The sequence below is a fragment of the Pongo abelii genome, chromosome 12, assembly GCF_028885655.2.
Source record: "Pongo abelii isolate AG06213 chromosome 12, NHGRI_mPonAbe1-v2.0_pri, whole genome shotgun sequence".
NCBI lineage: Eukaryota > Metazoa > Chordata > Mammalia > Primates > Hominidae > Pongo > Pongo abelii.
In genome coordinates, this window is record NC_071997.2 from 43,990,206 (window position 1) to 44,007,498 (window position 17,293).

Consider the following 17,293-nt stretch of genomic DNA (forward strand, 5'->3'; position numbering starts at 1 on the left):
TTCTGAGCCCTAAACTCTGTGATACCCAGATCATATAAGAGATAATCATGAGATTTTCCCAAGAGATTTTCTAGCTAAAAAGAATTTTTGTATGAGTCCTTCTCTCAGAAAAAAATTTTCTCTGTCTCTTGTCTGACACCAGATAACAAGGTGGAAATATTTCCAAGAACAGAGGACAACCATGCGCTCAGTGAGCTGAAAGACATCTCTTCCCCTTGCATTAGTTTCCAACGCTGCTGTTTAAATTGCCACAGTCTTATTGGCTTCACACAACATAAATGTATTACCCTGTAGTTCTGGGGGTCAGAAGTCTCACTGAGCTAATGCTAAGGTGTCAGTAGGGCTGTAATCCTTCTGGAGGCTCCAGAGGAGAGAACTGGATTCTCTGCTTCTTATCTTCAATGTGCTCCCATATTTCCGGTTCCATGGCCCCTTCCTTCCTCAAACAACATCCCTCCCCATTGTCCCATCTTCTCTCTGACTGCAATCCTCCTCCTCTATTTTAAGGACCTTTGTGATTGTATTGATTTCATCTGGATAACCAGGATGCTAATTTGCAAAGTCCTTAACTTACATCTATCTAGGTCCTTTTTTGCTATCTATCATAAAGTAGAATCCTTATAATACAGCTCCAATGACTGGAGGAACACCAGGGTTCTTGCTCTCTCACACTGCTTTGGATAAAATGCCACAGAAAAACGTGGAGTGGTTTTAAGGAGAGAAAAGTTTAATATGCAAGAAGGAAGGAAGAAGAAAACAGCTAAACAGTTCCCCTGTACAGAGACAGAGGGATAGGGGATTCGAACAAAGAGAAAACTCCATGTGTGGTGGAAAAGTGGCTGCTTATATGAGGACAATGAAGAAGGTGGTGTCTGATTTGCATAGGGCTCAAGGGGTTGGTTTGACCAGGCATGTTATTCACATAGCCTGAGAAAAAACTGGCCTTCCCACCCTAGCCTTTTAATATGCACAAGTAGGGCACCACAATGTTCTATGCACATGGGGATATGTGGGGGCAGCCATGTTGCCAGGCACATGTAGGGGCAAGGAAGAAGAAGGTAGGAATAGCCATGTTAGGGTGGATCCAGTTTCTCATGGCCTTCATTTGCATATCAAAGCTTGCCAGCCTGGCTGTAAGAGCCAGGGCTTTCCTATTAGACAAGAAACATTTCTGGAGTTGCTTTAAAAGAAACAAAACCTTACCAAGGATGCCTTTTCCTCTCCATCTGCCTAAAATAATTTCTTAATAACTCCTATAACACGGGTTCCAGAGACGAGGACATGGACATCTTTTGGGGTGGGGACATTATTCATTCCACCAAAAATTAATATATTCCCCAAAACTGTCCTTCTCTAAAGTAAAATTTAAAAAATAACAAAGTATTTTTGTGAAGCAAGAGAGCTGGACAAAACCTTAGACTTAGTCGGAGTCTGACTTGTGAGTCCTCTAACTTGTGAGTTTTAGCTGTTGGGGTATGCTCACTCCACTCCTTTATCTCACTCCTTTATCTGCTTATAAGCAGCTTCTCCAGAAGGAAACTGATTGTCAAGAAAATTCTTCCTGGGAAATTTTATGTCAGGGAAGATTAACACAAAATAGGAATCAAATTAGAAGAGACTGAAGTTGATGCTTTATCCAGACAGGCTATTACCTGTTCTTTTGAGGATGCACTTCTATTCTCATCTATTCTCTCCAGGTTGCCTACACTTCCCAATTCCCTCTTTGCTAGAAAGGAAATATGAACAACTGAATCTCATTGAGTTATCTGGGTAATCACCCCACTATGATATCCCACTGCACTTTAAGTGAATTTTGTTTGACTTTTCTCTTATTAGTCTTTCTTTTGTCAGTTCATTTTCAGCAAACATTTAGAGGACAATTGGAACTTTCTTCCTTTATTCCAATATAAGCAAGTTCCCTTAAAATTCAGGCTGCTTACAAAGCAGCAGCAAGGTTTCTGCATGGGCTACAGCACTGTGATTTTGCTCCTTTACTCAGGCATCAGTAAAATTTTGTGGAGCCCTAGGCTGCAGTCCACTGATGCTGATGTAGTTGGATCCACTTCCCCTGCTACTGAGCCAGGCTGAAACATTTTTGGCACATTAGAGATGTGAGATATAACGAGTGCAAATTGTGTCCAGTTTCATCTGGATCCAACCAGTTTCTCCATAGGCAATTGCTTGATAAGAGTTTGTCTCTTTCCTAAAGATGTTAACAGGGAGGCTGGTGTCTGGGTCAGGATGATGTCCCTGATAAAAATTGAAAGAAGAAACTGGCATTGATGGTGCATGGCAGGGACATTCTCCATGCATTTGCCACCCTCAATAAGAGAGAAGAACTTTGGAAAATAATATTCAATGACAGAAAAGAAGGTAGACTATGAAGGTGCCCAAACAAGAATAAGGTGCAGTGCACTTAGTATCTGGGTATTAAAGAGACCTGTAGGTCTTGATAATGGTGGATGTGTGAGTTCCTCAATGCAGCCTGCATTGAGGAAGCACAGTATCATCTCTGTGTATCTGTAGTAAATTGCTTGATCTTATAGTGGTAAGAACAACGGCATAACACCATTACCTAATACTGAAAAATATGTATAGCATCTTGTCAATAAATTTTATTTTTAATATTTTTAGAAAGGAACAATGTTAAAACTCACAGAAATGTTGCAAGTACAGGATAAAGTACCTCCTTCTGTAACCAGAATCTAATGAGAGTCTTTTCAAGACCTGAGAATCGTACCATTTAACATTTTACTATGTATTTCCTACAAACAAGAATATTCTCCTAGATAATCCCCATGTGCCAATGAAATACATTACTCCATCGACTCCTGAGGAATATTTCAAATTTTCAAAAAAATACATAAAAAATGTTTCTCATAACAAACTACTCTCCAGTAGAAACACATTTGCTGCAGACAAATTTGTGCTACCCTGGTCTTACCTGGGACACCTGGGGATACTGAGCTGGTGCTGAGTTACTGAGATGAGCCAGTCCTGCAGCTGTGCTCAGTCTGCCCCATCCCCTGCTCATTTGCATGTTCCCAGAGCACAACCTCCTGCCCTGAAGACTTATTAATAGGCTGGTCACACTTCATGCAGGAATCAGACCCAGTCAGTACACATCATGGACATGAGGGTTCCTGCTCAGCTCCTGGGGCTCCTGCTGCTCTGGCTCCCAGGTAAGGAAGGAGAACACTAGGAATTTACCTAGCCCAGTGTGCTCTATACAACCTGGCCCTTCAGGGAACTTCTCTTACAACATGATTAATTGTGTGGACATTTGTTTTTATGTTTCCACTCTCAGGTGCCAGAGGTGACATCCAGATGACCCAGTCTCCATCTTCCGTGTCTGCATCTGTAGGAGACAGAGTCACCATCACTTGTCGGGCAAGTCAGAGCATTAGCAGTTATTTAGCCTGGTATCAGCAAAAACCAGGGAAAGCCCCTAAGCCCCTGATCTATGCTGCATCCAATTTGCAAAGTGGGGTTCCCTCGAGGTTCAGCGGCAGTGGATCTGGGACAGAATTCACTCTCACCATCAGCAGCCTGCAGCCTGAAGATTTTGCAACCTATTACTGTCAACAATATAAGAGTGACCCTCCCACAGTGTTACACACCCGAACAAAAACCCCCAGGGAAGCACATGTGTGAGGCTGGGCTGCCCGAGCTGCTCCTCCTGATGCCTCTACCAGCTGACAGTGTTCCTCAGACGCAGCCACACTCTGATGGTGTTGGTAGAGGGGGACATGAAGCCACCTCTGCTTCCCAATTCCTTTTTCTTTCTAAGCCCCAGCCTCACAGACATAGAATGCCTCTCGTGATTTAATAAAGGCAGAGATCATGACACCTGAGGAGTCTAGTTTAGGGCTTCAGTTGGAATTCATGTAACACAGAAGAAGCCACTATAGATATTCTAAGCAGGAATTGTCGTAATACAGAAAATTAGAGCCTAAACTACTGAAGTCTAAATAAAATGTAGAGCTGAATCTCTAAATTTAATGTTTTATTTGCAAAGAAATATTTGCCAAATTGGACATACAGGAAAACTCAGTGGTCTTCAATACATTGGAAGAACAAAGAGAAGGTTAGCGTTTTATGAAAAAGGGAAAATATTACCTATTGCACTTTGAGAAAGTTCATTGGCACTAGGAAGGGTTGGGAGCTGGCAAGCTCAGACTGGTAAGCAGTGGTGGACAAAGTGAATCCTAGAATTATATCAAGTTATCTCAGAAGTTGCAGTTAAATGTGAATTCAGGTTACAAGAAGCCAAAGCAGTGAACGTTGCAGAGAATTTTCTTACTGAAATGCCGGGGATTCAGTGTAGATCCTGCAGCTCACCACACATAAAGCCAATCATTAAAACAAGTATTGCCAAGAAACAGGCTTTAATCAGGTGCTGCAGCCGAGGAGATGGGACACCATTTGCGAATGTATCTCCCTAACCAACTAAAACTAAGAGTTTATATAACATGGATGAAATGTGGGAAAACAGGAATTTGGGAGGAGTAAGGAAGATAATTTGATCAACAGGAAGCAAGAGGTCAGTTATGCAATCATAATGGGTGAAGGTTCTGATGTCTCACTGTCCGGATTCAGTGATATGTATGTTTCAGCTCCTTGATAGTGTCTGGGAGGCTTGATGGTTGGTTTACTGAAAAAAGAACTCAGATAAGACGAATGTAACTATCTTGAGTTTGAAGACTAGGGGAGTCAATTTCTGTTTATTAAAAAAACCACAAACCTTAGACCCATGGGATAACAGGGCCTATTTCAATTGCATTCTAGAAACAATATTTTACACCCTGAGTGCCTTTCTCCACTGGGTTTCTTGGCTCTGTTGGGTATAACAAGAATGAACCAATGCCTATGATTAACATTCAGACTGCAACCTTTCAAAGCCAAGGATACAGTAGTCAGGAAAGTTGATATTAGAAGCAGGATTCAATGGCGCTCCCTCAGAAAACAGAATGCCTCTGCCCTTGAAGTATGGGCTATCTAACCATGTGGTCCTCAGTCCTGTCTGGAAGCTTAGGGGTGGGGGTGTTGTTCTCATCTTCCTATGGCATCTTTCCAAGTGTTTCACCAGTCCTCACCTCTGTTCCTGTGTCTGCCTTAGGTACCAATGGAGAATATTGAGTCATTCTTTTCTGATTTCCAAATCTCATGGAAGGATCTCTTATTGGGCAACTCTGTAGGACACAAGAGAGGCAAAAAGGGATATTTACATAAGTTAAAATGATTTTCCCCCACTGAGGCCATTAAAATATATATAAATTTAAAGCCACGTGTTGAAAACACATCAAGCTTTATTTTCTTACTAATGCAAATTTACATTTGCAAATATTTACAGGATTGTAAAGGTTGAAAACATAATTATTTGTCCATGGAATGATCAAACACCTCCATAATTAAATGGAGTAAACATTTACTTGAAAATTTGTACTCATTGAAGTAAAGGAATATATTTAAAATATGTGAAGCTATGTTAGAAATTATTGGACTTAAATTCAACTGTGCAGTTTTGTTTGGGACGTTGCTCATTCCTGTGACCTGCCATAAGAATATTGTGTCATGTGTAGTCACTGCTGTTCAGCCTTGTCCTCAGACAATTGATATCTGTAGGCTGAAGATGAGCTCAGGGCCCTGCAGAGAAACCACTCAGCTGAGCCCTTTCTTGATCAGCCAGATGATTGTGAACATGAGCATCCATGAACACGAAAACAAATGTTTACTGTTATCAACCACTGAGTTGTGTATTTAACCAGTTACCAATTATTAATGCATAAAGACTTACTGATACAGTATTTACACATCTACCTACACACATGATTTTTTTTTAAGTTGGTTGTGTAAATGTGAATATTTAGTATTAAATTATGAAGTTATTAAGAGAAAAAGACAAAATTAAAACTAGTATTCAATAAAAATTAAAATTTACCTTATTTATGGACAATGTGCACATATGTGTATAAGATACATATAAGTTACATATATTTATCTGATAAAATGTTGGCTACAAATATATATGTATAATATTTATATTTAAGTATGTTTATTATATATGCATAGTTATACACTTATTTAAATTAAATACGTTTAAATAATTTTTGTTGTATTCCATTAAAAAGGGTATTCTGGCTACATATAGTTCATAGTCTTGCTACAGAAAATTTCTTTTACCCTTTATTTTTAAAACTCTGAAATGATTGTCCCTATCTAAAATATTTTCCAACTCAGTAGAGCTCCAAGGGTAGGACTAGAGTCAATTTTGACTAATGTTGAATATTAACCATTGCATCCTATAAATGTCTCCATTATGTTCACGCCCACAATGATGATTTGTCAAATAGAATTCTCACAATGATGGATGCGGGATGGAGTCACATCAGTGCCATTGTCAAGGAATCCCTGGAAATGTAAAAATCATAACAGTGGTTAATCTGCAAGGGTTACATCTGATGATCACGTTGCAAAGAGAATAGCAATGTAATAATATTGGCTGTTGCTTTTGACAGATCATCAGCCCTTAAAAGAAATGCAACAGGATGATTGCAGACAAAGTGATTTAGGAAGAACTATGACTAGACGTTTCAAAAATGAGCCAAAATAAAAACATGCTTTCCAAGCGAATATTAATCGAAATGCCATTAATGAGCAGGAGGCTTTTAATAATGAGGATGATTCAACAGATGGACTTCAGTCAATCACCTTTCCCAGGTTTCCAAGGTGTCTCCTGAACCAATGTTATGGAGGTCCCTGTGGGGACTCAATAATATGAGTTTCAACTAACTGAGACATACAGGGCTACTGGCTCTTCTGAACACCTAATTTGTCAAGAAGAATGACATCTCCTGAACCCCTAACATTGCACCACACATCAGGGTTCAGACTAACAGCTGGTGTCGGGTGATACTAGTAGACCTCATGTAACATGAGGAGGGCACTGGTTATTTTCCTATATATGAATTTGCCTTTCTTTTCAGTTATATTTCTGCATAAAATATTATTTGAGGATTTTCCAAGTGCTTTCATCAGAGTCAGGAAGTTCTTCCATAATATAGGTTTGGATCAAGCAACTTATTAACCTCAAAAAAAGTGAAGTGAAGTGTAGCTCATGCTCTTGTCATGTGCTTTCCCTATAGACAGAGAAAAACCCATTATTAGTCAAGCAAAGCTGGCACACAAACCCTTGTGCTATTGAATTGCTGTGCTGTCAGATGTGGTGGAGGCTCTGAAACAGTAACTGTGTGAATGGTGCTTTTACTCCCGTAAACAGAATATTTATATCTTGAAAATGAGCTGCAGACTTATCATTGTTACGTCAAATGAACAGCTTGAAATATTCTGTTTCTATTTACTCAGGGCTGTGGTTTTCTGGTTGATGGCTCTTAATCCAAAGACTTGATGTGAAATTATTCCATGAAATTGGAAGAAATTATACGATAAGCATGTGACCATTTACATTTAATAAAATACTGGATAAACTGTCAACACAGGGCATTAGGGTGTGTGCTGGGGCCATAGATATAGTCCATAAAAGCAAGAGCAAACATAATTGATTTTACATATTTTAGAGAGGAAGTACAGAAAATATGGAACCTAGGGGACCTTCTGGAATGTTTCTATTTATTGCCATTTCCACTGGTAAAACTCAGAGATTTCAACAGTCATCGGGATGAAGTTCTAGGGATCACAGTCATGTGAAGCATTACCTGCACTTGGATCGCCAGTGAGGCAAAGGGAAGATGAAATGCATAGTGGGATATGGAGGTGTAAACACCAGGGACAGCATCCTGGTAAGCTCAAACATGGAAAAGTGTATTTATTTTTTCTCTATAGGTTTATCACTGAATCAGTTGGATCTGAGAAAAGTCATTATGGCTGGTTAGGCAGAAAGGTGTTTACTATCATAAATTAAATGGATTGAAAACATTTGGGGAAACCAGACTGGAAGCTCAGGCAACTCTCAGTACTCCTTTTGCTATTACTTGACCCTCCCCTCCCCCACCCCCATGTTTTCCACAGTCAAGAAAGATACTCTCATTTTGATAGAAACGTGGCAAGTGAAGATATTGTGCCCATAGGACTGTGCTGCCTGGCTGTGACCTAGACCAGGAAAATGACCACATTTGAGTGAGTTCAGCAGTTTTCCCTCCCTCATCTCAATCCAAAAGCACTCTGTAGTAACACATCTGATGAGCATTCTTCACCACATCTGGGACTTAGGAAGACAACGACATGAGGAGTAGCCTTTCCAGACTCTACCATAGAGAAAGTATTGCCAAAAACTAGAGAATAAAATAAATATGAAAGAAGCTGGTGACAATAACTAAATGAGTCATGCATATATGCATGTTAAATAATTTAATCATTTCTTTACACCCTTTTGTTAAAAGAATTCAAAGTGCTATTATTACCAATCTTTATAATTTAGACCACAAATTAAATAAGTACACAGATTAATGGCTCATGAGAGAAGATCCTTTTTTCCTAGGATCTTCTCTAGGTGTTGGGCTGAACAGATTGGATTTTCCCCACATTTTGGGGAGCACAATGCTACGTGGGGAGCATGATGTTCTTTGTAAAGAAAATCTTTATGTGAGATTCTAGCATGTTGCTGTTGATACCAGTAATGACTAGAAATTCAAGTGTAGAAAGATGTGTATTTATGATAGAAAGCCACAGGGTGGACTTGGGCAGAAATAGCCCCTGTACCCATGAAAACAGATGAATCTACATGAGACTGAAATGAAGATGTAATCAACACAGGCAGGTCTACACAGAAAGGGGTCAGATCTCTAGTAGCTGATAGCAGAGCGGCTGTCCTTCTGGGGGCAGTAGTGCGAAGAGCTGGTCTCTTTTCTGCAGGAGACAGCTTGAATGTGGAGTCTCAGGCAGTAGGAGCTCCTCCCCAGCCTGCACCAGCAGTGCCGTTCTTGGAATTGTTCTAGAGGCCTTGCCTGGAGCCTATTCCTTAAGGCTTTTCAACAATTTGTAAGGAATTTAATATCCTCTAGTAAATCCCTTTATGCTTCACGGATTTGACATTTGCAACAGGGAATATAAACAGTTTACAGTGACATCATTCACAGCCTCCTTTTTTCTTGATAAATATAATGCTTTCCAGGTGGACCTGCCAGAGGAAACCAATATGAACAACAATCCATGTCACCAAAAATGCAAGACAAATGAACTCGGAAAAGCCACTGGGTTCTCACCTAGCTGCACTGTCCCCTGGGACAAAATGGGAGAGTGTAAAACTCTTAGCTCCACCATCAGAGAGAGAAGGTGAAGTGTGACCTTCTCAGAGTAGTAAGTGAATATTTACAGACATTTAAATACTAACACCTTTAACACCAAAATACAGGCAAAAGTAGAAAAAAAATAAATTGGACTACGTAAAAATTTAAAATGGGCATCAAAAGATAAAACCTACACAGTGAAAATGCAACATGTGGAATACAAGAAAATATTTGAAAATCATATATCTGATAAGAGGTTAATAATATCTACTACACAAAAATAAGTTCTACATGTCAACAGTAAAAATAAAATAACTCATTAAAAATGAGAAAAGTATATGAATAGACAATTCCCTAAAGAAGATTCTTTAGAGATATTTAGATAACTAGCATAGGAAACGATGCTTAATATTATTAATTCTTAGAAAAATAAAAACAAAACCTACCTAATGCCTGTTAGAATGTTTTTTTCCAACAGAGAATGACCAGTCTTGGTGAGAATTTAGGGAACTGGAACTCCTGTGGACACTGTCGTGGTGATGTAAATGGCCCACCTGCTGTGGGAAACCAGATGGCAATTCCTCGAAGGATTAAAAATAGAAATACTATATAACTCAGCAATTCCACTTTTGGACATATACCCAAGTAATTGAAGACATTAAATTGAGGAGATATTTGTATACCCACATTCAGAAGCAAATTATTCACAGTAGCCAAATGTAGAAGCAACTCAAATGTTCACAAAGGAGGGAAATGGTAATCCAAATGTGGTATATACATACTATTCCATATTATTTAGTTTTAAAAAGGGAAATTCTGACACATGCTACAACATGGATGAAACTAGAGGACATTACACTAAGTGAAATAACCCAGTCTCAAAAATACTGAGTTATGATTTCACTATGGTATTTGCAGAACAGTTTCCATTTAGTCATGAATCAACCCAGTCTGTCTCCTTCCTTTTCTTGCTTGTAGTTTTCAGGAATAACTGTAGAATGTTCTGGAAATGTAACATTCTGAGATAGGGCAAGAATGGCCAGAACAGCCTGGGCTCTGTTTCTGTCCCTACTAGAAACAGGAATTCCTTCAACACTCTAGCCCAGTGTGTCATGTGATTCTAACATATAAAACCCAGGGTGGGCTGCATTCCAGGGTCCCTCAGCTGCAGTCCTTGTAGGGTATGCAAGGTCTAGAGTCAATCAGGCCCTGACAGCTTTGTGCTCTCTCATGCTGACCCTGTAAGTAGTAATCCACTTCATGTAACTGGTTGTGCATGGGTGTTCTGTCTCACTATATTTGGGTAAGTTGGCAACCAGTGCACAGCAAATCTTCTTGGCAAAATTGGCACACTAAGAAGGTTCGATTTGAGAGAACCATGGCTTATTGGTGAAGTTGGAGGAACAATACTCTCAGGACAGAGACATCAGCCTGGTGATGCAAGGGCTGGACATGCAGAGGGATTTTTAATGAGGAGGGAGGATGAATAAGACATCCGTGACACTTATTTGATTGCTCATTCCTGGGGCAAGAGAGCTCAGGACATGGATAATCAGATGGACCCTGAGTCACCCAAGATGAAACAAGAAAGATAATCTCAGTGGTCCCTGAAGCATCTGAGAAGGAACCAAAATGAACAAAAAGGGCCTTCACAGAAAAGGAGGCTCACTCTCTATAAAAGAGACATGGAAAAATGCCAGGGAAGTCTTATGCAGCCTGGTTGGGGTGTTTATCTGGTTAAGCCACATTACAGACCGAACTGTCTTTGTCTGAAAGGCAGTTAGGAACAGGGCCAAGGTCTCCATCAGAGGCTAGTGGCTCTATATTTCTCTCAAGATAAAAGGTGAAAAAAAGGAATTCAGACTTTTCTGAGATTTTTGTATGCTGTAATCCACCTGACAATATTTCCAGGTCCCCTCAAAAAAAATTAAACTGATAATATCAGAAGGTGTCAGGACAAATGAGGACCCCATGGTGAGTATGTGCTTGTGTGCTGATCTGCATGTGGACCATTCCCTTTGGGCCATGTTGGGTGCTGGTGACCATGGTTCTCACTGCTGAGTGCAATAGAGGTACCGACATTTTTGCTGCTGTGCCACAAAACATCACTGCTGCCTGAGGGGCTATCCATACTCATAGCTAAGTATTCAAGGCATGACAGTGGGGCATATCCACTCCTGCCTGCCACCTAAGCTTCCCATGTCCCAGAGTGTTGTTCAGCAAAAGCAGGACTGCATATTCAATGAAGATGGGAACACTACCTTGTTAATTTAATAGTTGCTACAAAAAATTAAAATGTCACAAAGTCTGGTGTCACAATGGAATGACCCAGTTTGGCCAGACTAATGATGGACTGTTGAAGGATGAATGCCAAGGCCACCTGAAAAGGAAATCAAGGCAGTATCCCAGAAATAGTTAATCACTGTTGGTCCTGGTGGCACCCACTAAAAAGAAGGAGACCTACAAGCTAGTAGATATTTTTGGGTACTGGCGACAGCAGAAATCTTATCTGGGTGTTCTTCTGGTCACGTTAGTCAAAATCATGGAACAAAGTTGTCATCCTTGAACAGGTCCTTTGCAACAGTAGACTTGGAATCTGTTCAACAAGGCATGGCCGAGGCACTTCTTTAAGAGCTTTAGAGCCCACTTGCTCGATGGAAATCCAGGTGTCCACTATTTCTGCGCATGCTGACTGGAGCCTGTGGCAACAGAAAATTTTCACTTGGTGCACCAGAATCAGATTTTGGACACAAAAGTTTCCTGAAGCAGCCAACAGTTGTGCCTCTTTTGAATGGCCCTCCTTGCTTGCTGTAGGAAACTGATAGGGGCTGAGTATCTCAGAGCTAGAGCACCAGGCATGATGCTGCTACCTTAACTAGCCATTCTCACTTTGGTGCCTACAAACACAATCAACAAAACTGGACAGGCCCAACAGATGCGAATTATTAAATGGAAATAATAGTCAGAATCAGCCCTAACCAGGATCCCACAGGACCCATGTTCCCCATGAACTAATGGCAAGCTTGCTAGAAGGGAACAAATGACCCATAGCGGGCAATTTGCTTCTCCTTTGGCCACATAGAGTCAAAGATTCAGAGACATGCCTATGTCAGTATGGCATGGGGCCCTGATGATTGTACAAAACACATGCCATTGGATCCACAGGGTGTGGCCACCATCCAGCCAGGGGATGGCATCTTTTGTCTGACACTGAACATGGCCATTCTGCCCAATGGGACAAACTACATGCAATGATACTAGCCATGCAGGCTGCCCCTAACACTATATTTTGCTCCATTTCCACTAAATCATGGGCCATTGCCAACAACCCAGCCGTCTGGTCAGGAAAATAGCAACTGAGTGACTGAACTATTAAAGGATCCCCTGTGTAGGGAAAAGGACTATGATCATAGTTTGCTTCCTGGGCAGCTAAATATATGTCACTCTGTCATGGTTTTGGATATTCCATGAGACTTCACTCTGACCAAGAAACAGTCTCACTGCCCAATCAACATGACAATGGGCACATTCTTATGGAAACCAATGTACTTTTCATGCAATTACCAACACCCAACACCCAACACTGCTTGCTGTACCTGGATAAAAACCTCAGGCATCCTAGAAATACAAGTAGAGGTGATCCTGAAGTAGGCTCACTGGCTGCAGACAATGGGGCATCTGAAAGATCCACCTTTCACCTCTTTAGCATCTTAGTCACTGCTTTGGGGGGTCTTATCCTCCTGCCAGTGGTACTAGTTTTTTGTGGCCCAGAGAAATGTACTCTCACTATGGGTTAATAATCTGCATTGAGATTGCGTTAGTCAAGGTGCCTCATCAACCTGAAAAGATAAACCTCTGCCTCCATTTCGGGGAAGTTGGTGGGCCTATGAAGTATGCTAGCTTTGCTAAGGGGGATGTCTAGGTGGTGGGGTAATTGCAAGACAGTTCTCCAATGACCCTAGACTGACTTAGTTCTCTCCACTTTCTTGCTTATTTTAAGAGTTCTTAGGAATAATTGTAGAATGTGTGAGAATTGTAACATCCTGAGATGGAGAGGAACTGAGCAGAACAACCTACCTGTGCTCTATAACAGTTTCCCATAGAATAGAATATCCATTAGCACTTTAGCCTTTGTGTCTTATTACCTCAGGATATAAAACCCAGAGTGGCTGCTTTCTTGGGTTCCTGTGCTGTGGTGCATGTGGGGTACACATAGTCAACTCCATCAGCTCCACATAGCTTTCCTGTGCTTTGAGGTACTGACCCATAATAAGTCCAAGACTTTTGTGTTCCCTTGCTGCTTCATGTAACTTGCTGTGGGGGTGTTGTACCCACGCTCAAGTACGTTGGTAACCAGTGCAGGGTGAACCTGCTTCAAAGATGTCAATGACATAGAGACAGAACTGGAATGGAGGTTGTTGGGGGTAAGGATAGAGGAACTGGGGAGGAGTATTGTTTAAAGGTTATAGATATTAATTCTAATCAGAAGAAAACAGTTCTGGATTTAGTATCAGTAATAATAGCAGAACAATGTGAATGTATTTAATAGCACTGCACTGCACTCTTAGAAATGGTTAAGATAGACAATTTCATGTTCTCTGTATTTACTATAGTTAAAAAAATAACATCTTTATTATAGTATTGTTAGCTCAGAAGACATTGCTTTGTTATCTAATTTTCTGAGCAAATGTTCATACATAATCACTTTGTGATGCCGTTGTTCACACATTTTAACAAATTGTATGTGTGGGGTTGGGGGTGGGGCATCAAATTCTTGGCCTTACATGATCCTTCCTCCTCAGTGTCTCAAAGTGCCCAGGGGCTACTAAGCGTCTGAAATCTTCTCAGGGAAACAGGCTGGGGGACACCTCTGAATTCACATCCCCTCTTTGCCTCTCACCCGCTTCCCACCTCCTCTATGGGCACCTCTAGTGTATCTTGTGGGCATCACTGCATAGAGCATGTCAGGATGTTTTCTCCCACCTCCTACTTCGAATTCATGATAAAATTCATCCTCACTTCAGACATGGGCTGTCCACGCCTTGTTTCTCTTACATACATGCCCCGGCATATTGCTGAACCCATAGTTCTGAACCCACTCCATGAATCTTTGTGGAAGGGTCATGGTTGGCAAGTTGTGGTTATTGGAGATCAGAAAATAAAATGGCAACTATTGAGAAGCTTGTGCATGGGACAGACATAGGCCAGCAACAGAGTCCCAGCAGCTGGTGAGCCACTGAAGCTGGGCAGAGAGATCCCACATCAGCCCAGTCAGGGGGAAGCTGGGAATGAGACATGGAGGGACTTCATCCTGTGACCATGCAAACTCTGAGCCACATGTGCTGCTTTGTTTGACACAAATGACCCGAAGAGGACTTGTCTGTGCTGAGCTCTGGGGACAAAACATCCCTCCATTCAGGGCCCAGACCCACTATCCATCTCCTGGGCATCTGCTACTCTGTGATTCCGCAGACCCCCCTCAGGTCACTCAAGAGCCTCAGCAATGGGCAGTTCACTGCTCTCAGCCCAGGGGGACATGGAACATGGTCCTGAGCTTTATGACCCTCAGGCCCTGGAGTGAGGAAGGGGCCATGAGGTGGTGCACCCAGTGCTCATTTTCAATGTTCACGTTCAGTTCATTCAAGTTTAAAACTGCACCATATACTAGCAATCAAAGTTATATATCTTTATATATCAATGTGTACCACATATTTATCCATAAATGGATACATAGTATATGCAAATATATAAATACAACTTATTTCTTAAATATGTATCCAATATGTAAAATTTATATTAGAAATTCATATTACAGATACACATAATTTTGTGTTTATTTGTGTAGTGTGTGTTCCTTTTCTTCCCAAGCAGAACAGAGTCTGGCTGAGTAAAGACTTTCAGGACATTTGCTGACCCTCTCTCTTTGGCTCCAACAGGGTCAAACTCATTCAGGACCAGGGAGTCCAGTTAAAGTCTCTGAGACTTTCACTCTTGCTAGGGTGCAGGATATATGCTTAATGCAGCTCCCCTAAATTAGTGAGCAGTTTCCTTCCCTGAAGCCACTGCCAGGCAGCCCTGTGGCCAGAGCCTGTTGGTCCTCCCAGGTCCTCAGCCCTGTGGCTCAGGAGAACAGCTGCTTCCCCCACAGTCCAGGGCCAGCACCTGGCAGCTCTCAGGCACTGCCAGCCTGACTTTCGCCTTGGGCTAAGGACCCTATTCTAAATGTTTCCTCATTTATTGCACTACCTGAAAGTCTGTCTTGTTCTTAAACTCAAAATCCAGATTTCCACAATTACTAAAGCTAGCATTTGCCACCTTGAAAATTAGAAATGTGAATTCATTGTCATGCTCAGAGCCTGGCCTCTTCCAACCCCACCAGATAAAGTTGCCCACATGTTCTCTTCTCTCCACACAACTTTACTTAGAATTATAGTGAAATGTAAAATGTGGAAAAGCTCTTATCGACTGCATGGAAAGCATCCTCTTCTCCTTTGGTGCCTAGGGCACCAGCTCTATCCTGCTGGGCATGGTGAGGACAGTGAGCCTCTCCCAGCCCGGGACAGGGGCAGGGGTTAAGGGCACATGTGATTAGCTCCACAGTGCAATGTCAGGGGGGCGAAGGAGGGGCAGAGACTCTGGGTAGAATTTGATCCTTCATAAGAAGATGGAAGGTGAAGAGCTTTGCTTCAACTTCAATAATCAATGACTTTCTTTTAGATTTGGGAGCAGTGACACATGTTTCATTGCTCTGACTCCTTCCACATCTCCTCTTTCTCTTACAATAGCTCTGACTCAGTCTGTTCCTCTCAGATTGTGTCCTGAAAATCTAATGTTCCCACTTCGTATGAAAACAAACTATCAAAATCCTCTTCCTCCTATCATGTGCTGTAAGTTCTGACCCCTAAACTCTGTGATACCCAGATCGTATAAGAGATAATCATGGGATTTTCCCAAGAGATTTTCTAGCTAAAAAGAATTTTTGTATGAGCTCTTCTCTCAGAAAAAAATTTTCTCTGTCTCTTGTCTGACACCAGATAACAAGGTAGAAATATTTCCAAGAACAGAGGACAGCCATGTGCTCAGTGAGCTGAAAGACATCTCTTCCCCTTGCATTAGTTTCCAATGCTGCTGTTTAAATCCACAGTCTTATTAGCTTCACACAACATAAATGTATTACCCTGTAGTTCTGGGGGTCAGAAGTCTCACTGAGCTAATGCTAAGGTGTCAGTAGGGCTGTAATCCTTCTGGAGGCTCCAGAGGAGAGAACTGGATTCTCCGCTTCTTATCTTTAATGCACTCCCATATTTCCGGTTCCGTGGCCCCTTCCTTCCTCAAACGACATCCCTCCCCATTGTCCCATCTCCTCTCTGACTGCAATCCTCCTCCTCTATTTTAAGGACCTTTGTGATTGTATTGATTTCATCTGGATAACCAGATTGCTTATTTGCAAAGTCCTTTACTTACATCTATCTAGGTCCTTTTTTGCTATCTATCATAAGGTAGAATCCTTATGATACGACTCCTATGACTGGAGGAACACTAGTGTTCTTGGTCTCTTACACTGCTTTGGATAAAATGCCACAGAAAAACGTGAAGTGGATTTAAGGAGAGAAAAGTTTAATATGCAAGAAGGAAGGAAGAAGAAAACAGCTAGACAGCTCCCCTGTACAGAGACAGAGGGACAGGGGATTCAAACAAAGAGAAAACTCCATGTGTGGTGGAAAAGTGGCTGCTTATATGAGGAGAATGAAGGAGGTGGTGTCTGATTTGCATAGCGCTCAGGGGATTGGTTTGACCAGGCATGTTATTCACATAGCCTGAAAAAAACTGGCCCTCCCACCCTAGCCTTTTAATATGCACAAGTAGGGCACCACAATGTTCTATGCACATGGGGATATGTGGGGGCAGCCATGTTGCCAGGCACATGCAGGGGCAAGGAAGAAGAAGGTAGGAATAGCCATGTTAGTGTGGACCCAGTTTCTTAATGACCTTCATTTGCATATCAAAGCTTGCCAGCCTGGCTGTAAGAGCCAGGGCTTTCCTACTAG

The 17,293-nt window shown here is 41.5% G+C and overlaps 1 gene segment (V, D, J or C); it reads left to right on the top strand.

Annotated features, from left to right (window-relative positions):
* Positions 1-3,106: 3,106 nt before the first annotated feature.
* Positions 3,107-3,654, top strand: LOC100940117 (immunoglobulin kappa variable 1-9-like). The segment is given in 2 exon segments: positions 3,107-3,182; positions 3,308-3,654. Coding segments are annotated over 2 exon segments (402 nt in total).
* Positions 3,655-17,293: the final 13,639 nt, after the last annotated feature.